Below are 22,916 nucleotides of genomic sequence, written 5' to 3' on the forward strand. Positions count from 1 at the left end.
GATGGAAGAGAGTAAACAGGTCTTTGACCAAGTTTCTCCTGGCTCTCCTCAGAATCAATACCAGATCAAGCCTCTGAATAAATTTTGGAGTGACAAAAACTCACAAATATTTGGAGTGTAACAAATTTCCAGTAGAAGATATTTTAGAAGAACTTCAGGAAAGATCTGTTTCAATCAGGCAGGGAGGATATAGCCCAACACAGATATAGTGCAGGAAGGTCTAGGGCAGAAAAGTTTTTGAACTGAAAGAATGTTGGAATCCTTACTAACTGCTAAGTAATTAGAGTTGATCTAATCTTACAAGAAGTTGTTTTGGCCAGAACCTGAAACAAGGTACTAAGTAGAACTAATCAAGACAAGGCTTGTGTTCCCACCTTTACTCAAAGTCCACACCTTAAAGCTCTTTGGGCCAGAGAGCACTATGGGAGAAAACCCATAATCCCATTCTCTCAGAAGGTTCACATATAAGGCGAGACAGCCATTCCAGAATACATTTTTTCCTCTTGGCTGGCTGATCACGCTAGACTCGAGAGAAACGACTCTGCTGCAGAGAACACTTTTGGGATTTCAGTGGAGCTACGCCAGAAGCCCTCTCTCCGCGGCAAGTTGGTGCTGGGCTCCCCAGAAGGAGATAAGAGAGATCTTCCATCTCTGTTGGAGGCAGAAGAAAGCAGAGGCAGAGGCTGAAGGACAGAACCTTTGGATTTGGAGACATCCGAAGGGCTCTAAGCCTCTAAACCGGCTGTGCCCTGAGAAGAACAAACTCCAACATTTGAACTCTAACAAAAGAATCTACTGGGAGGCTCTTAATCAGAATACAGCAGCATTGGCTATTCTGTCATGGTTCAAAAGCTAGTGGATAAGCAGACTAGTTATGAGACCTACTATGCAATTACAGAAGGCAAATAGTGAGTCACTGAACCCCAGGATAACAAGTGGGACTTGGCCATAACCACCCAGCAGTGGTTGGCCTCCACTATTGTAGCCTATAGAGGAAGCTTGGGATCATCTTCCCTTTGCCCTAAGAACAGACCTCAACCTTTAAAAATGAACAAAAAGGCAAAAAGAGCTCTGATCATAGATGGCTATTATGGAGACAGGGAAGAACAGATCTCAAACTCCAAAGACACTAAAGGCCAAAAGCCTTCAGATGAAAATCACACATTCACATTATCTATATTCTTTTTCTATTTCTATTTATTTTGTGAAACATCTCCCAATTACATTTTAATCTGATCCAAAAAAGTTCTGGAATACTGTTTGCCTTCTATTGGACACCACTGCTCTAGACTTCAGAAAATGCTGAAAAAAATATTAATGATGTAGTTTAAATTTAGAAGTGGGTCATTTCAATTCTGAGATACCACTACACACCTGTCAGATTGGCTAAGATGACAGGAAAAAATAATGATGAATGTTGGAGGGGATGCGGGAAAACTGGGACACTGATGCATTGTTGGTTGAGTTGTGAACAACTCCAACCATTCTGGAGAGCAATCTGGAATTATGCCCAAAAAGTTATCAAACTGTGCATAGCCTTTGATCTAGAAGTGTTACTACTGGGCTTATACCCTAAAGAAATACTAAAGAAGGGAAAGGGGCCTGTATGTACCAAAATGTTTATGGCAGCCCTGTTTGTAGTGGCTAGAAACTGGAAATTAAATGGATGCCCATCAGTTGGAAAATGGTTGAGTAAATCGTGGTATATAAATGTTATGGAATATTATTGTTCTGTAAGAAATGACCAGCAGGATGAATACAGAGAGGTTTGGCGAGACTTACATGAACTGATGCTAAGTGAAATGAGCAGAACCAGGAGATCATTATACAGTTCGACAACGATATTGTATGAGGATGTATTCTGATGGAAGGGGATTTCTTTGACAAAGAGACCTAACTGAGTTTCAATGGATAAATGATGGACAGAAGCCGCTACACCCAAAGAAAGAACACTGGGAAATGAATGTAAACTATTTGCATTTTTGTTTTTCTTCCCGGGTTATTTTTACCTTCTGAATCCAATTCTCCCTGTGCAACAAGAGAACTGTTCGGTTCTGCACACATATATTGTATCTAGGATATACTGCAATATATCTAACATGTATAGGACTGCTTGCCATCTAGGGGAGGGGGTGGAGGGAGGGAGGGGAAAAATCGGAACAGAAGCGAGTGCAAGGGATAATGTTGTAAAAAAATTACCCTGGCATGGGTTCTGTCAATAAAAAGTTATATTAAAAAAAAAACAAAACACACACACACACACACACACACACACACACAAAGAAGATTATATGATAATCAAAAAAAAAAAAGAAGTGGGTCATTTTTTGAAGAGTCCATTGTTAAACATTTAGAAATAAAAGGGAAGGAAAAAATTATTATGTACACTGGGGGCAGGAAGACCTGTGTTCAAATATGACCTCAGATAATTACTACCAAAGTGACTGTGGACAAATCACATAGCTCCAGTTTTCCCCACCTAAAAAAAAAGAGTATTGGCTCTAGACAACAGCACATAGTAGGACCTTAATAAATATCTGCTGAACTAATGTAAGGAGCAGTCAACAATATTCACCAGTAGGGAGCAAAAAATCCCCATTGTCAGTGAACACTCCTTCTGTTGAGCCCACACCAGCTGTTTGGAAGCTCTATTTTCTCTCCAGGGATAGTGGGACAGCAGTCTCTCCAATTATGAACCCAAAAGAAAGGATTTACTTTCTTCTTTTCGTCTACATTTTGGTTCAATAGTTTATAGTTGAAACAAAACAGAGCAATTATTAGAAATAACATTGTGATAATTACTTGAAGCAAATTGTCCCCAGCTGTGTATCTTCCCACTGGGCTGAGCTCATGTACTGGAGACAGCTTTCCGGCCAGAGCAGAGCCCTATATCATCCTCATGACACCGACAGTGCCGAGTCCAACCTCCCAGCTCTAGTCTTCTCTGCCCTCAGAGTTGGGAGGAAGATGAGCTCTGGCTCTCACATGCCAAGAGGTCATGACAAAATCCAAGCAAGGCTCTGTTTTCTCTCCTGCAATAAAGATTTGCTTCTTCTACATATGGCGGATCAGAGAACCTTTTACAAAATTGTCAATTCCCAGCCCCAGAGCAAGGAAATGCCCAGAGCAGGCTCTTGACGGGGGGAGTATGGGCCAGTAGAAAGAACCTGATCAGAAAAAATGGCACTTAGAATGCCACTTCTGACATTTATTCATCTGTGCTCCTACAGCCAAGTCAAAGTCTCAGTGTCTCAGTTTCTCCATCTGTAAAATGGATGTGATAATGCCTGTCAGGTGACTGTCAGGATAGGATAAAAGAGGGTATGTAGGGTGCTTGGCAAATGTTAGAGTGATGTGTATGTCAGTTATTATTCTGTGCTGACTAAGGGTCATAAATGTAACCCAAATTCAAATGTGGGTTTTCTCATTCTAAAGGCAGGGCTCTTTATAGTTCATCCCACCATCCTATATAAGTGTGTAGCATCGTATTTGGATGAGCTAAGCCACATGCGTTTCTTTGTACACCCCCCCCACACACACACACACCATCACCACCACCACCAGAAAGTATCATACTTTGCTATTCTCAATAGTGCAATCATCCGTGACTACTCTGAAGGACTTATGATGAATAATTCTATCCATATCCAGAGAAGAAACTGATTGTGTCTGACTATAGATTGAAGTTTGTTCTCTCTCTCTCTCTCTCTCTCTCTCTCTCTCTCTCTCTCTCTCTCTTTCTGTATGTGTCTGTCTCTCTCGCTCTCTCTCTCTCTGTCTGTTTCTCTCTCTCTGTCTCCCTCTCTGTCTCTCTCTCTCTCTCTCTCTCTCTCTCTCTCTCTCTCTCTCTGTCTCCTTCTCTGTCTCTCTCTCTCTCCCCCCTCTCTCTCCATTCTTCTCTTCTCCCCCCCTCTCTTCTTCTGCTCTCTCTCTCCTTCCCTCCTCTCTCTGTTCCCCCCTCCCTCTTTTTCCTCCCTCTCTCTCCCCCCCCTCACTCTCCCCCTCCCACCCCTCTCTGTGTCTCTGTCTCTTTTCCTCTCTGTCTCTGTCTTTGTCTCTATCTCTGTCTCTCTTTCTCTGTCTGTCTCTCTCTCTCTGTGTCTCTGCTTCTCTCTTAAACTTAATTTTTCTCAAAGGTTTTTATTTTCTTAGGATAGGAGATCTATGCTTTCTTTCACAATTTGACTTTTATAAAAATGTTTTGCATGATTTCACAATTGATTTCTTAATTGTGAATGGGGATAAGGAAGAGAACATAGAACTCAAAAAATTAAAAACAAATGTAAAAAAATTGTCTTGAATGTAACTGGGAAAATATTAAATAAATCAATCAAATACAAAAAGTCTCATAAACAGTAAATTTGTGGCAGAGAAATGGCAGGGTCAAAGGGATATGAAACCTGTGCCATCTGTTTTATCTATGCATACAGAACCAAGAATATTGCTTTATACTCACAATTCTTTCATTAGTTGGGAGACTTCTGTATTCTGGGAAGAATTAAGAGAGGGATTAGAACATTATCTCAGAAGACTCTGCTCATAATTCTAAGCACTGAACTACTGGAGAAGCATAAAAATAATTTTCTTCTGACAAATTTGAGACTGGGACAATATCCTAGATACAGAAGGCACTTGAGCAACATAACTTCCCATAGGGCTATGGGAGGGATGCTTCATTCTGTGCCAACATTTCAGAGCCCTCTGTGGGATGACAGGGCAAAAAGGAAAGTTCCCTCTCCTGTTTCTGTCTGGATTTCAAAGTGAGAGTAGAAGAAGAAATCAAAGATTATTCATACAATTTAATGTCATTCATTTATTAAAAACAAATGACAATTACAGAATGTTGAAGCTTGAAAAAGCCCCTAATGATCATCTAGCCCCAGAATCTGAAATTTTTTTAAAAATAGTATTTCAGTGTTTCCCCAATTACATGTAAAAATGATTTTTAAACATGTTTGCCTTTTAAAAACTGTATATATATATATAGGATTTAACATATTTAACATGTATTGGACTATCTGCCATCTAGAGAAGGTGGGGGGAGTAAGGAGTGGAAAATTTGGAACACAAGGGTCAATATTGAAAAATTACCCATGCATATATCTTGCAAATAAAAAACTATAATAAAAAAATAAATTGAAAAAAAAAAAAAGAAAACAGGGTCTCTCTGTCTTTCCCAGGATGAAAGTATAACAGCCATGCATGGACCCAATTCTAGTACTGATTGACAAAGAAGCATTGGTCTCCATTTTTCTCACTGAGTTGGTTCACATCTCCTTAGGAAACTTCAGTCTTTCTTAGTTCCCAAAATATCACCATATTGGTGCTGGATTTAGTGCAGAGCCCTCACTGTCTTTAGTTGACCTACAGCTCAAAAATCTGCCATCTTCTGCCCTTTCTCCAAGGAGTAGTGATTATAAGCAAGTATCTCCAGACCTATAGAATGTTTTCAAAGCTCTTTATTATCTTATTTGCCTTCCTCTAGAAACTCCCCAGTTTGTACTAGTGAGCATTCTAAAATGTAGTTTCCAGAGCTGAACATTTTAAGACCTAAGGTAGAGTGAGTCTAGTAGGCCAATAACTTTCATGGAGGTCCAAGATTAAATTAGATTATGGGGGCTGCAAAATCACACTTGACTCATATTGAGCTTTCAGCCCCACTAAAACCTACAGTTTTTTTCTAACCTAATTTATTTTTGTACTTATGTCTTATATCTTGTATTTGTAAAGTTGATTTTGGAACCCAGGCCTAAGATTTAGATTTATTTCTATTACATTTCACTTTATTAATGTCTTCCTCTAATCTATCAAGATCTTTTGAGTTCCTTGATTCTGTCATTTGACAAGTCTGCTATCCTTCCTACATTGGTATTTATTATTTATAAATTTGAAATGCATGCATTCAGCTAATAAAAATGTTAAAGGGAACTCTATGAGAGATTTTCTTCCATGGTGGACATCCAATCACTAATTATTATTCTTTGAAGAGTTATTCAACAATTATTGAATCCTTCCAAATGGATTATTCTTTAATTCATAGCCCTTAATCTTGTTCACAAGAAATCTATCAATGACTTTGATAAAATATAGATAAACCATACTTATAAAATTCCTCAATGCTGACTAGTGAGAAAGTAGGTGATAGAGTGAACTGAGTGCTGGGATTAGGATTTAGGAAGACTTAAGTTCCTATTAAGTTCAAATCTGACCTCAGATATTTGCCAGCTGTGTGACAGTGGGAAAATCACCCAACCTTGTTTGCCTTAGTTTCCTCATCTATAAAATGAGCTGGAGAAGGAAATGGCAACCACTCCAGTATTTTTACCAAGAAAATCCCAAAGGAAGTCACAAAATTGAAAATGACTGAAATAACTAAAAACAACTTGCCTGATAATTCTTTAAAAAGAAAATGAGATTAGTAGGACATGGCATCTTCTTAATGAAGCTACTCTATAGTAACAAAAATCACTTTCATTTCTAGATATTCACTAATTATTGTTTTATTGATATTCAAGAATTTTCCAGGTATCAAAGTGAAAATCTTTACCTCTAGTCTTCAGGTTTCATTCTCTTCACCTTCCTTTTTAAATAAGAAATCAAGATATTATATTTTTTCCGAGATTAAAATACCTTTCCTTTTCTCAACAATCTGATTTAAAAGATCACTGACAATGGTGAGTAATTATATCAGCCTGTTTCAGCATTCTGGAATATAGGTCATCTGAGCCTGGTGACTTGAACCTGTCAAGGTTACTGTATAGGTTCATGGATGTTCTGGGTCATATGACCACAAGGAATTTCTCTAGCCCCCATTTACTTTAAAACAAATGAACGAACAAACAAACAGCAACCAAAAACAAAAGAAAAAGATCTGTTCCAGAGGTAGAGAAATTATAGTTGTCTCCACAGAAGAAACCAAGGAGACATGCGAATTCAGTAGTGGCAAACATTATTTCCTCAGCAGTTCCCTCAGCACTTACCCACCAGACTTCAGGTTATGTAAGGACATATAAATCAATTATCAGCTTGTCCTCTAGATGACACTTTGAATTTCTCCATTGTTTTAGCCTTGGTCAACACATGTCATCCCTGCTTTTATCCCTGCATTTTGTTGCAATAATCAGCAGACTTCAACTATACCTAGCCATATGCAAGGGAGGAGGAGGTAAATATAAGGTGGAACTTTGTGATGCTGGGGGTCATCCCTAGGATGAAGAACCCCCAAACTGCAGAAACTTACTCTGCCTTTCCAACTTCTACAAAAAATAGAAAATGCTGATTTAGCCTTCTCTGCGAACTACATGGGTTAGGATGAGAGGTTGCACTGTACCTAAAGAAAAGGTGACTGGCTTCTAGCTAGATACCATCCCTCCAGAAGTTACTTGGGTCAAAGAGTAAGGTGGATGAAAAGCAAATACAGCAATATGGTAGGAGCCTGAGATAGCTTTAAGGTAAACCCTGTGTCAATAGGGAAGTTATCAGAAAGTAAGTAATAAGATAACAAAAAAGGAAAAAAATATTAAAAGCACCAAAGATCTCAGGAACAAAAAAACTCAGTTAAAAAAACCTATATCATAAACAGACAAATCAATTAGGAAGACACTAAAAGAAGGAAAAATGTATCATAAGGCAACCAAAAGTTCACAAACATCTTTAAATATTGAAAGACAAAGAAAATTTAATAATTATCCACTGAAACACAGAAATCTGTTGATTCTAAAAAAAAAAAAAAGCATAGTATCACAGAAAGATGTTCCACAATGGTTCAAGAGACAAATAAGAATTCTGAGAGAACTTAGACAAAAGTAAATGGCATAATTCATGGTTTCCCTGGAAGAAATAATTTTCAGAATTGGAAAATCCAAGGTGGCAAGTCTTTATAACAAAAGCAAAAAAAGAGAAAACAATGGATTGATAAATCAAATATATTAATGCGAATCTGGATAAAGATAAAGCAAAAAGCAACAATGTCAATATTAATAATGTCAAAGAACACATTATCTCTATACAAGCAAAAAATATTCAACTTGAACATAGGCTGTGTAAAGACAACTTAAGGATCATAGGCCCCCCAGCAGGACACAAGTCAAAAAACCTGAACATCATAATACAAGATATTATATAAGAAATCTGACAAGAACTTCTGGACGCAGAAAACAAAGCACCAAGGGAAAAAATCCGGTTTCCAAAAAAGGAAACTTTAAAAAACCCAAACCTCTATACTTCAAATTCTAAGACATATTATGATTAAATTTTCCAATTCTAATGCCAAACAGTAAGTTCTATAAGCAACCAGGGAGGAAGATTTTCAAATATAAAAAATATGGAATTTTAATAGCACAAAATCAGTCTGTACTCATGAGCAAATGCAGAAGAGAATGGATAATATATTCCAAAAAGCTTGAGATATAACCCAAAATGAATATCCTGCAATGTGAACTTAATCATAAGAAACTAAGGTGTCTCTTCAATGAGGGGTATCTGAAGTATTCCCTCAAAACCAAACAAATAAAGAATAATCTAAGAGCAGATTGTTCAATTTGCAAAAACAAGAAATGGTAATACAGAAATATAAAAATGGTAAATAAATTTCACTGTTTCCTCATTTATCTTGAGAATCAACTACACAATCATTTTCTCTTGTAATTTTTTGATAAAATGATAATCCTCATTGTTGGGAAACGACCTAAACAAACTAGAACTGAAACAAAAGTTTGAACAGCTACTAAACATCTTCTTTTCATTATTCTTCATCCCCATTTTGTCTACCCTGAGTAGCAATCTTACCTATTCTGCTTGCTTATTTGCTATAGTAATAAAAATCATTTAAAAAAAAACCTGTCCTACTTTCAACTTATTCTGAGTTCTAACATTTCTAACACTATGTCAAACTCTGCTATACCTATGATTTCACTTTTCTTTAAATGCCCTTGCTTCTATTTTCTGTATTGATGTTGTTATTGAGTCATTTTAGTTGTGTCTAACTCTTTGTGATGATAACTGGTTTTTTTTTTCTTTTTTTTTTTGGCAAAGATACTGGAATGGTTTGTCATCTCTATCTCTTGTAAATATAATTAAAAACCTAAAATGGTTCATGATGTTATTGTCTATAAAGCCTAGTCTCTTTGTACATCTCCTTTTATAATTTATTCTGTTAGAGAAGCTTGTAAGCTTAAAAAGGCTTAGAGAGATTAAATAACTTGTCCATAATTACACAAATACCAAACATCAATGATATTTGAATCCAACTCTTCCTGACTTCAATTACTTCTATCCATTATCTCATACTACCTCAAGAGACTTAGTATGTAATTGGGAAGCAGGAGGAGTCATGAGCCTGTGAAGGTTATTGGATTGTATTTTCATTTGTTCAAAACTATTTTACTTACCCATCTAGAAGAGCTATGACATTCTTCCGGGGACGCCCAATATTGGGCCCATACAAGCTGGCCCTGGAGTAAGTTCTGATGGGCTGCAATAGGCTTTTTAATTGGATATAGTCTTTTCCCAACTGACTGCCATTCACTGCACGGCCATTCATAGTCCTATAGTTGTTTGGCTCTAGATAAAAAGCAAATTTTTAAAATTAGTATCAGGTAGTATTGACCTTCTGGTCACAAAATCTTGCCTTCTTTTCTGCTCCCAAGTCAATTTCTACTATGGTATAGCTATACTATATTCACTTATTGCCAGTGCTACAGAGTTTTTTTTAATCCCAAGTCTATTTTTACTATGGTATATCTAGATCATATTCACTTATTGCCAGTGCTACAGAGTTTTTCCATCATGAAGAAATCAAAGTTCTTCTTGAACTTATTTACATTTTCACTCTGGATCCCATGGAACAAGTTCCATGAGTTTGCTATGTTAAATTTCTAAGTTTAGAGTTTAAATTCTAAAGTTCTTTTTATTTTTATCTCAAGGGTTTGATGTCTGGTTATTGAGAACTAGGATTTGTAGAATAAGCTTGTGTCCATCCTAGCCATGTTTCAGTCTTATGTCATATCCCCTTTTATCACTCATTGCTTACAGATTTAAGGAATAGATTGCATTTATATGTACTCAGCTTCTTACTTTGCATTTTCAAGATGATCTTTTCATCATCTTGATCATTTTATTTATTCTTCACTAAGCCTTGTCAAGTTTTGTTTTCCCATCTTTCCACAGATAGAGGATTGTTTGGAAATGCTTCATGATTTTGAATTCTCTTTTAAACTGCCCTAGCATTACATCTCATAAAATATCATGTGGACACATTCTAATTTTTACAGTAGTTGTAGGGGTATATTTTATTCATCATTCCCCAAAGTGGATTCCAAGTTTTCTGATGTTATGTTTTCTTTGAATAACATCAGTACCCAATCAATCACTCTACATTTATAAAAGTTTACTATGTAGTAGTGACTATACTGTCCCAAGGTAACAAAGACAGAAATGAAATATTCTATCTTCAAGGTCTTTATTTTCTGTGGTTAAAGTTTTACTTATTGCCAGTGCTACAGAGTTTTTTTTAATCCCAAGTCTATTTTTACTATGGTATATCTAGATCATATTCACTTATTGCCAGTGCTACAGAGTTTTTCCATCATGAAGAAATCAAAGTTCTTCTTGAACTTATTTACATTTTCACTCTGGATCCCATGGAACAAGTTCCATGAGTTTGCTATGTTAAATTTCTAAGTTTAGAGTTTAAATTCTAAAGTTCTTTTTATTTTTATCTCAAGGGTTTGATGTCTGGTTATTGAGAACTAGGATTTGTAGAATAAGCTTGTGTCCATCCTAGCCATGTTTCAGTCTTATGTCATATCCCCTTTTATCACTCATTGCTTACAGATTTAAGGAATAGATTGCATTTATATGTACTCAGCTTCTTACTTTGCATTTTCAAGATGATCTTTTCATCATCTTGATCATTTTATTTATTCTTCACTAAGCCTTGTCAAGTTTTGTTTTCCCATCTTTCCACAGATAGAGGATTGTTTGGAAATGCTTCATGATTTTGAATTCTCTTTTAAACTGCCCTAGCATTACATCTCATAAAATATCATGTGGACACATTCTAATTTTTACAGTAGTTGTAGGGGTATATTTTATTCATCATTCCCCAAAGTGGATTCCAAGTTTTCTGATGTTATGTTTTCTTTGAATAACATCAGTACCCAATCAATCACTCTACATTTATAAAAGTTTACTATGTAGTAGTGACTATACTGTCCCAAGGTAACAAAGACAGAAATGAAATATTCTATCTTCAAGGTCTTTATTTTCTGTGGTTAAAGTTTTAGTTGTTGGGAGGGTCAAATGAGATGATATTTGTTTTTTTCTCACTTAATAATATTACCACTTATATGTAAAGATAGTTTTCAGCTTTCACTTTTATAAGATTTTGAGTTCCAATTTTTTTTCCTTCCCTCCTTCTCTTCTTCCCTGCCCAGGATGGCAAGCAATCTATATGTTATATATGTACAGTTATATTAAACATATTTCCACTTAATCATGTTGTGAAAAAAGAATCAGAATAAAAGGGACAAACCATGAGAAAGAAAAAATAAAAAAGTGAAAATAGTATGCTTTTGCTCTTCATTCAGACTCCATAGCTCTTTGGAATTATCTAAAAACATTCTATTATTGAGAAGACCCGAGTCTATTAAAGTTGATCATTCTACAACATTGCTGATACTATGTACAATGATCTCCTGATCCTGCTCACTTAACTTTGCTTTAGTTCACATAAGACTTGCCAGGTTTTTCTGAATCCATGTCCCTCATCATTTTTTATAGCACAATAGTATTCAACTCCATTTATATTCCACAATTTGTTCATCCATTTCCCAATTGTGGGCATCCTTTCAGTTTCTAATTTTTTTGCCAACAAAAAGAGCTGCTATAAATACCTTTTTTATCCAAATCAAAGAATATTTGTAAAGCATTTTACACTAATATACTAAAGACTTGTGGTTTTGGCAATATGGGAAGTCGATCACCAGTGAAGACCTCAATTATCTATAACTTGGCTTACAAGATTTTAAAATTTCTTTAATTTTTAAACATTTCCATAAAACTCATGTTGCAAAAGAAAACATACATGTCCCTCTAAAAATCCTCAAGAAAAATAAAGTTTATATATCTATAAAATACGTACAAGTTTTAAAGAATTGCCTAAAACTCTTAAAGTTTAAGTGATTTCTCTCCTACCAGAGAAAGTAAGTAGATGAAGTAAGATGTGAACCTGTTTTTCTTGAAGACAAGTCCAGGACCCTTTTATTTATGCCATGCTCCCTTATTCTGTTCATACATATGATCTGTAATGTTTTCCTACTTACTTAATTTTGCATTAGTAACAGATCAAATTTATATGGAATTTTGTAAAGATCTGTATTCTCTCTGTAATAGATAGGACATGTTATTATCCCTGTTTTATAACGGATGGAAGTGATGGCAATCATTTGGAATGTGTGAAAATCATTTCTACTATTGCAAATCAGCAAGATATCCAGAAATTATGGTTTTCAAAGATTACTGAATGATTAATTGACTCACTTGTGATCACACAGTTATTAAATGCATAAGATAGGATTCAATCCTCAGGTCCCTTGACTTTAAAATGCAAATCTCCCTTCTTTATATAGTATTGTTTTGTAATAATAAGAGCAACAACAATAATAGCTAATATATATTCACTGTTTTAAGATAATGCTTATCTCATTTGATCACTATAAGTCTGAGAGGCAAGTGCTATGACTCCCATTTTATAGATGAGGAAAGTGAAATAAACAGATGTTAAGTGACTTTCTTGGGGTCATACAACCTTTGAAAACAATATAATGTTTTGAGTTTTGTTTCCGCTGCCTTTTTTGATTTGGAGAATTCTCAGCTGCTCATGTCTTCACTCCAATGCCTTCAGGGTCACATATAGCTCATGTCTTAGAAGTTCTCATCCCTTATCTTCAACAAAGAGAAGATCTAACTCAGTTCCAATTGATCAGTGATGGACAGAATCAACTACACCCAGAGAAGGAACACTGGGAAATGAGTATGAACTGTTTGTTGTTTGCATTCTTTTTTTCTTCCCGGGTTATTTTTACCTTCTGAATCCAATTCTTCCTGTACAAGAGAACTTGTAGGTTCTGCACACATATATTGTATCTAATATATACTATAACATATTTAACATATATAAGACTGCCTGCCATCCAGGGGAGGGGATGGAGGGAGGGAAGGGAAAAGTCGGAACAGAAGTGAGTGCAAGGGATAATGTTGTAAAAAATTACCCATGCATATGTACTGTCAATAAAAAAGTTTTAAAAAATAAAAAAGTCATCCTTGACTTGTATTTGGGTTATTTTTGATAAGTTCTCTACTTTGAATTTTTACATTGTAATTTACCTGCCATTTGTCTACTTATTTTCAAAGATTCCCAAAACTTTCTTGCCATATGTCCTCATTGGCTGTGTATTTGAATATTGAAAAGAGCTCAGTAAAAGCATGAAGATTTCACTGTGTATTCTCTCTTGCATACAATTTAGTTATTTATCCTTAATCTACTGAAAAAATTGGTTTCCATGCATCAAATAAAAATCAATAAAGAACTGTTTATTAAACCTTTTCATAATTCCTGGATAGGATTGAAAAATGAGCATCATGGTTTAGAAGTGCATTGAACAATTTATTTCTCCTATTTGGAACAATGTATATTAATAATGTATTTTTCCTCATTTATAAAAGTTATTAAAAATCAAATATTAAAAAAAAACCATGAACTTAGACTCAGATCTTAGAATCAGCATATCACTGTGACAAATCTAGAAGTAAATGAGATAAAGAATAGAAAGTGTTTTGCAACCTCAAAAACTTGCACTACATAAAACCTAATTATTTTTAAATTAAGAATTTTAGGGGGTATTTAATCATGTTTAAGTAAGATGAATAACAGAATATTTTATAGAAAGAAAAAGGTTTTGTACCATTAAAAAAGTCAAATAAAATTATTTTTAGAAAGAGTACTAAGCACCTACTTTGTATTTGGTACTATGCTTATAAAGACAAAAAAGGAAATAATTCCTGCTTGAGGAGTTTATATTCTATCAGGGGAGATATCTTATCCAAACAAACTTCTTTCCTTGAGAAAATATTCCCTAAAATTATTTTAATTACTAACAGGGATATCCTTTCATTTTGTAAATATTATATCAATTATTCTACTTGACTAGAGTTTTGAGTCCTATGCATTTTATTTTACATTGAGTTTAGGAAAAGTTGTTAACAAGACATGTTGAGAGCACCTTCTTACCATGCTTATTACATTCCTGTTATATGCTGTTTTCCCTCAGAATATGGGCTCCTTGAGGGTAGGAACTGCCTCTCTTTTTGTTTATTTGTTGAGAAAAGCTTTTAGTGTCCCTTCCCTCTATATTTTAGATCAGACATATTTAATAGAAACAATTTTTAACTCTGTAGTTTCATATCTTTTGTACTTTAGCTGCATTCATTTTACTCATGCAAAATTTTTAAAATTTAGTATAATGAAAATTGTCCATTTTGTTTGTTGTGATCTTCTCTATCCCTTGTTTAGTTATGTATACCCTTCATAAATATCTGAAAGATATACTTTCTGTCATATTCTAACTGTTGATACAGGAGGAGTTTATTTCAGTATATTATGTAACATGTTCATCCTCATCTATTTTCTGCCTATTTTCTAGTTTTCCTAAAAATTGTTTAATTTACCTAATAACTTGTGATTTTGAATTTATCACATTATTATATTCATTTAGTTTGTTTGCTTGTCTAGTATGTTCTAATCCTCTCTCCTCTCCTTTTCTTGGATAGGATCTATGATTTTATTGACATAAGAAAGTTCTAGTAAGCAAGGAATTCTCTACCAATAGCAAATGGCATCTGCTTTGCAATTTGTAGTCTTAGAAAGTTGTCTGGTTTTACTGAGCAGATAAATGACTTGTCCAGGATCATATAGTTAATATGTTGACAGAACAGAATTTAAACACAGGTCTTTTTCCAAGATCAGCTACCACATCATGCTGCCTTTTGTGAACTAGTTCTAAATAATTAATGCTTTGTAAATAGTTTAACATCTGCTCCATCATTCCTACTTTTTTATTATTTCCTTTGAAATTCTTCATATTTTTGTACTCCCAAGTGAACTGAGATGCTATTTTGTCTACCTTTATGAAATATCCATCTGATGATTTTTCATGGATATGTTAAAGTATTAATTTAATTTAGGCACTATCATTTAGATTATATTGGCATTGACCAACTATGAACAATGAATAGCTTCTCTATTATTTCAATTTGTATTTATAAGTTCCAAATTTTATTAATCTGGGTATTTTGTATTTTTAAAATATTCTTCCATTTGATTTGTATTTTTAGCATTATTGGTATATAATCAGGAATAGTGATTTTTGATAATTATTTTATGCCTTCTCTATTTCCTGTGAATTCTCCATCCACAATTTTGACTTTGGTACTATGGTTTTATACTACTCTCCTTTAAAAAATTAAATAGAAATGAATTGTACACTAAATTGTTCTTTTGTAAAAATTCACTTTTATTGATTATTATAAAAAGGTTTATTTGGTTTTTCAGTTTTTCTTTAACTCTTCTCTGAGTTTCAGAATTTCTATTCCTGATATATTTGGGGATTGTTAACTTATGATTTTCTAGTTTCTTTAACTGTTTATTCAAGTCAATGGCTATCTCTTTTAATTTGAAATATCTGTTTAGGAATATACAAGTTTGCCTACAGATTTGTTTTAGTTATATCAATCACATTTTAAATAGAATCTCCTTGTAAGAATATTATTTAATATATTTATTATTTTATGATAAACTTTTGACCCACTTATTTTTAAGGATGATATTATTTCATCCCCATTCAAATATGAATTCTTGATTCACATTTTACTTATTGTTTACATTGTATTTGTATTTGATTTTTATTTTATTCCTGTCATCCCCAACTGCTAATACTTTCCCTCTGCTATTACTTTTCATTTGAACCAAATATATCTTGTATGTAAAGTTATTTATATATTGTCTCTCTTATTAAAATGTGAGCATCTTATCTTTTTCTTTCTTTTATCCTTAATATTTATATAGTGCCTGGCATACATTAAATATTTAATGTGCTTGTAGGCTATATCTATAAACTATGTTTGCTATTTCTCAGAATTTAGGAGTTATTTATATCCTTTGCACATGATCAATTTTTCTAACATTACCATATGAAGGTAAAAAATAGTTATTTCTCAAAATTAACCATTCAATAATTGTCAAAGGTGTATCATGTCCTGTTCAAATATTTTCTTCAAATCCTTATTTTCTGTTATTTTTCTTTGTGTTTGATTTGTTCTAATCCGAAGAAATACACTGAAGAATTAATGTTTTAGTAATTAGATCTTCTTTTAATAAGTTTAATTTTTTTCTTAAGTAATAAAATACCTTATTTGTTCATTTGACCTCATTTGTCAAATATGTTATTTGATATATTAACATTGATATAATAATATGATATTATTAAATATAATACTAGTCTGTATTTAATATTTTTACTGATTCATTATCTTTGGTACTTTTAACCATGATATAGTTTTCCTGAAGATTTCTTTTAACCATATTTGTTTTGTTACTATCTTGTCTAAAATCACTATTATTATTTTCACTTTTGGGGATTCAGGTGAAGCCTAATAAACTCTAATCTGCCTAATCTAATCTTAACATCAGTATAACTTTATATTTTAAGTGTGTTTCTTATAATCAACAAATTACTTTCTATTCTTCCCCTTTGAGAATCTCTTTCAATTTATGGATTTGTCCATTTATCCAATTCTCGTTCATGTTTATGAGTGTTAAATTTGTATTTCTTTTTATATCCTCTAATTATGTTTCTCCTATCTACTCCTCCACCAGTTCCATAAGAAAAAAAAATGTAAAAAGCTAATGAATTAAGCAACAGGTGTCAACAATTTCTTTCCTTTCCTTCTTCTCCCAGGTCATACCCAAATGAATGGTCTTGAATCCTTTCTTTTATATATATATATATATATATATATATATACATATATATATACATATATATATACACTATATATATCCTTTCTTTTATTCATATATATATATATATATATATATATATATATATATATAACTACTCTCTGGGGCTAGTTTGTTTTGCTTGAATGGAATCTTCTTCCTAATTCTACCTTCTCTCAAATCCTTGTCTTTTTCTTTCTTGAATCAGGCAAATGCTCTCCTCACTTTACTGAATTTATATTCATATGATGTTTATTTGTAAAAATATGATTTGGTTCAGATAGAACAAGGTTCATGAGATTCTTACTCCCCTGACTTTCTTCATCTCAGCAATGCTGATACTGCTGAAAACTTCTCTGCTTTTCTCCTTTCCTTCTCTAGAAATATTTTTTCCTATCTTTCTTCATTAACTTCTAGAGATGATAGACTTCAACAAAAGGATAATTGTTTCTTCTCCTTCTTTTAAAATATAAGAAATCCATTATTACCTTGCCTTTTAGAAATGTGCAAACTTGATAAGATTTCCTAAACATTTTTATATAATCTTCAAAAGAGTTTCTCTTACTTGTAGTTTTCTAGTTTCTTTTTGGAGTTAATATATATTCTTAAGTTAAGGATATCAGTCTCCTTAAATCTCAGTGAATGAGAATTCCATTCATAGCGGGGTGTGGAGTGAGGTAGTATAGGTTAATTGTGTGGCTTTTTTTGGGGGGGTGGGGGAAAGCAAAAGTAGAGATTATCATCTTTTTCATCAGATATTATCATGAGATTAGATGAAGGTAGGGAACTGTGTTCAGGGTAATTGGAGTTAAAAGTAGGGATGTGAGAGGGTTCAATAAGTAAATTTCCTAACTCCGTAAATCAATCCCAATCCCAAAACACATGGATAGCCTCAGGGGCCATCAATACTGAAACTGGGAGGTGGAGAATGATGGGGTAAAGAGAAAGTAGAGAAATAAGAATATTTTAGAAGAAAAAATACATGTCAACTAAAGAGAGGAAACTGAGGCATCAAGAGATTAGGTCTAGATTCTCATAGCTTTCTTCCACTAGAAAAGAATCGGGGAAAGGAGGAGGAATTAGTAAATGTCTTATCTTTGGATTCAGAGATTCCCCTACTCCAGGGGAGATAAGAATCCAGGCATGACAAAGGTATCCTGTATTTCTTCAGCATTAGTATCAACGAAGAGCAGTGCATTAAATTACAAAGGCAATCATGAGGATGCTGGCATGTTTTCAGTTCAGATGGCTATTACTCAAAATGAAATCATAATTAGCATTGATTCTGTAATAGGAATGAATCCCAGAATTTCTAAAAGAAGGTTTCACATTTTAAAAAAAGTTTAATTACCAGAGGGAAAATACGATCCTGGCTGTTACAGATGGACTGTATCCTGGTTAAAAGAGAAACAGTCAAGTTCACGTGTGGTTTTATTCTCATGCTCTGAATCAGGTTGCTGTAGGTGTAACAGCAGTAACAAAACAAACCCCCCAAAAGCAGTCGTAGTGATCTGCTTTGAAATCCCTGGCCAGCCATTTTCAGAGTCCCATAAAGTTAAGCAAACAAAAAGATGAGCCTGAAAAATCCAGGCATTCACCCAAATGAGCAGTTTGCTCCCCAATGGATTACATTTCATAGAAGCAATCTAGTGTAGTGAAAAGGCTCACCTCATGATAGAGAAGTGATGAGCCCAAGATGCTGAATGAGATACACATTTCTGGACATGGCTAATGTGGGAATTTGTTTTTTCTTGATTACATATTTGTTATACAGTTTTTTTTTTCTGCTTCCCCTAGTGTAAGGGGGAAGTGACAGGAAGAGAAAATAAATGATTATTAATTGAAAAAAATGTATAATTATTTTTAATGAAAAAAAATTAGATTTGGGGCCAAAAGTTGGAAGTGGATTCTGTCATTCACCAGCGGTGTCAAGGGGCATGTAATCTCTTACAATCTCAGTTTCCTTGCCTGTCAAATGGGAACTATCACAGTTGCTGGCTAATAGAAACTCATAAGAAAAGACTCAAATATAAAAGTGATTTAACCTCTCTTAGAGTCTCAGTTTTCTTGCCTTCCTCAAATGGGAACAATCAGGGACACCTAGATGGTGCAGTGCATAGAGCACCAGCCCTGAAGACAGGGGAACCTGAGTTTAAATCTGATCTCAGACACAATATGTGACACTGGGCAGGTCACTTAACCCCAACTGTCTCGACAAAAGAGGGGAAGGAAGGAAGGAAGGAAGGAAGGAAGGAAGGAAGGAAGGAAGGAAGGAAGGAAGGAAGGAAGGAAGGAAGGAAGGAAGGAAGGAAAAATTATAGTACTAGTTAGTGGGAAAACTCAAATGAGAAGATTCAAATATAAAAGGATTTGTAACTCCACAAGGGTGAGTTGAGCTAAATAAGCCATTTGGATCTTAGGCTGGGGAGTTCCCCTTAAAGACCAAGCATCTGTATTTTTTCTTGACTGCTGGCCAGGAGATGATCTGATAAGAAGGACCCAGAAGGTCTCACTTTTTCTTCTCAAGCTTGTCAGTGCAGAGAAGACAATGTCTTTACTCACCATTCCCCAGTTCCCAAGAGATGTTGTACTTCTTGCTGGCACTGTATTTAACCAGACCCAGAGCGCTTGAGCTATTCCAGGAATTGTTAGGATTTCGTCGCAGTGCATTCAATGCGAAGATCAGGTGCAGCCCAGAGCAATCAGCAAAGTTATAGAGTTTGTCTAGAGACCTGGCTGGGAAGAAGCAAAGGAAGGCTTGTAATTCTCAAACAAAAATTCCATATGAGATCAAAACTTTAAAGAAGGGAGTGGATTCAATTGAGAATTAGTGGCACAGTATATAGAGCTCACAATCTGACTTCAAAACTGGTCTTAGAAACTAGCTGTATGAGCCTGGTTCATGTCATTTCCCCAAATATAAAATGGGAATGATAATAACTACCTCCCAGGGTTGTTGAGAGGATCAAATGAGATAAAGTACTTAGCATAATGCCTGGCAGAGAATAAATTGTTCTTTTTGCTTGTATTTTTATCTCCAGTGCTTAGTGGTGGGATCATATTCTGAGTGTTTAACTTCCTGCCTCCCTCCCTCCCTCCCTCCTTCCTTCCTTCCTTCCTTCCTTCCTTCCTTCCTTCCTTCCTTCCTTCTTTCCTCCCTTCCTCTCTTCTTCTCTCCTTTCCTTGCTTCTTCCCTCCCTCCCTCCTTCCCTTCCTTTCTTTTTTCCTCCCTACTTCCCTTCCTTCCTTCCTACTTCCCTTCTTTCCTCCCTCCCCTCCTTCTTCTTTTCTTCCTTGTTAAGACTACCAAAATACAGAGGAACAATGTAGCATAGTAATAGAGAACTGGTCTCAGAATCAAGAAGGCCTGGATTCAAGTCATGGCTATGACAATCAGGCAACGAACATTTATTAAGCATCTGTTATATATCAAGCTGCTGGTGAAATTCTGGGCATACAAAGAAAACATAAAGACATTCTCTATTTTCAAGGAACTCACAATTCAATAAGTGAAGACAACATGAAAATAATTACATGTAGATTTTATAAAAGTGAATGTTGAAAATTATCCATGTAGGAGGGTAAGGGGGTAAGAAGGGAGAAAAGCATAAACCGGGGTTAACAAGATGGCAAGTAATACAGAAATGGTCATTTTAACCATAAATGTGAACAGGGTAAACTCCTCCATAAAGAGGAAGCGGTTAGCAGAATGGATTAAAAGCCAGAATCCTACAATATGTTGTTTACAGGAAACACACCTGAAGCGGGGAGATACATGCAGGTTAAAGGTAAAAGGATGGAGCAAAATCTACTATGCTTCAGGTGAAGTCAAAAAAGCGGGGGTAGCCATCCTGATCTCAGATCAAGCTAAAGCAAAAATTGATCTAATCAAAAGAGATAAGGAAGGGCACTATATCTTGCTAAAGGGTAGAATGAATAATGAAGTAGTATCTACATTAAACATATATGCATCAAGTGGTGTAGCATCTAAATTCTTAAAAGAGAAATTAAGAGAGCTGCAAGAAGAAATAGACAGTAAAACTATAATAGTGGGAGATCTCAACCTTGCACTCTCAGAATTAGATAAGTCAAACCACAAAATAAATAAGAAAGACGTCAAAGAGACAAATAGAATACTAGAAAAATTAGATATGATAGATCTCTGGAGAAAATGTAATGGGGACAGAAAGGAATACACTTTCTTTTCAGCAGTTCATGGAACTTATACAAAAATTGACCATATATTAGGACATAAAAACCTCAAACTCAAATGCAGTAAGGCAGAAATAGTGAATGCATCCTTTTCAGACCACGATGCATTGAAAATTACATTCAATAAAAATCCACGGGAAAGTAGACCAAAAAATAATTGGAAACTAAATAATCTCATACTAAAGAATGATTGGGTGAAACAGCAAATTATAGACATAATTAATAACTTCATCCAAGAAAACGATAATAATGAGACATCATACCAAAATGTATGGGATGCAGCCAAAGCGGTAATAAGGGGAAATCTCATATCTCTAGAGGCCTATTTGTATAAAATAGAGAAAGAGAAGGTCAATGAATTGGGCTTGCAACTAAAAATGCTAGAAAAGGAACAAATTAAAAACCCCCAGTCAAACACTAAACTTGAAATTCTAAAAATAAAAGGAGACATCAATAAAATTGAAAGTAAAAAAACTATTGAATTAATTAATAAAACTAAGAGTTGGTTCTATGAAAAAACCAACAAAATAGACAAACCCTTAGTAAATCTGATTTAAAAAAGGAAAGAGGAAAATCAAATTGTTAGTCTTAAAAATGAAAAGGGAGAACTCGCCACTAACGAAGAGGAAATTAGAGCAATAATTAGGAGTTACTTTGCCCAACTTTACGCCAATAAATTCGACAACTTAAATGAAATAGAAGAATACCTCCAAAAATATAGCTTGCCTAAACTAACAGAGGAAGAAGTAAATATCCTAAACACTCCCATCTCAGAAAAAGAAATAGAACAAACTATCAATCAACTCCCTAAGAAAAAAATCCCAGGACCAGATGGATTTACATCTGAATTCTATCAAACATTTAAAGATCAATTAACTCCAATGCTAAATAAACTATTTGAAAAAGTAGAGATTGAAGGAGTCCTACCAAACTCCTTTTATGACACAGACATGGTACTGATACCTAAACCAGGTAGGCTGAAAACAGAGAAAGAAAATTATAGACCAATCTCCCTAATGAATATTGATGCTAAAATCTTAAATAAAATATTAGCAAAAAGATTACAGAAAATCATCCCCAGGATAATACACTATGACCAAGTAGGATTTATACCAGGAATGCAGGGCTGGTTCAATATTAGGAAAACTATTAACATAATTGACTATATCAATAACCAACCAAACAAAAACCATATGATCATCTCAATAGATGCAGAAAAAGCATTTGATAAAATCCAACAGCCATTCCTAATAAAAACATTTGAGAGCATAGGAATAAAAGGACTTTTCCTTAAAATAGTCAGGAGCATATATTTAAAACCTTCAGTAAGCATCATATGCAATGGGGAAAAACTGGAACCTTTCCCAGTAAGATCTGGAGTGAAGCAAAGTTGCCCACTATCACCATTATTATTCAATATTGTATTAGAAACACTAGCCTCTGCAATAAGAGTTGAGAAAGAGATTAAAGGAATTAGAGTAGGCAATGAGGAAACCAACTATCACTCTTTGCAGATGATATGATGGTATACCTAGAGAACCCCAGAGATTCTACTAAAAAGCTATTAGAAATAATTCATAATTTTAGCAAAGTAGCAGGATACAAAATAAATCCCTATAAATCCTCAGCATTTTTATACACCACCAAT

At 34.4% G+C, this 22,916-nt stretch overlaps 1 protein-coding gene across 1 annotated transcript in view; it reads right to left on the reverse strand.

Annotated features, from left to right (window-relative positions):
- HPSE2 (heparanase 2 (inactive)) overlaps positions 1-19,786 on the reverse strand; it is a 298,488-nt gene extending 278,702 nt beyond the window's left edge. The window contains exons 1-2 of the mRNA XM_051981834.1: positions 19,619-19,786; positions 9,390-9,561 (exon numbers count right to left, since the gene is read on the reverse strand). Coding sequence (XP_051837794.1) covers positions 9,390-9,541 — 152 coding nt within the window. The 5' untranslated portion in view covers positions 9,542-9,561; positions 19,619-19,786. The remainder of the gene's footprint in view (positions 1-9,389; positions 9,562-19,618) is intronic.
- Positions 19,787-22,916: the final 3,130 nt, after the last annotated feature.

The sequence above is a fragment of the Antechinus flavipes genome, chromosome 2 (genome assembly GCF_016432865.1).
Source record: "Antechinus flavipes isolate AdamAnt ecotype Samford, QLD, Australia chromosome 2, AdamAnt_v2, whole genome shotgun sequence".
Taxonomy (NCBI): Eukaryota; Metazoa; Chordata; class Mammalia; order Dasyuromorphia; family Dasyuridae; genus Antechinus; species Antechinus flavipes.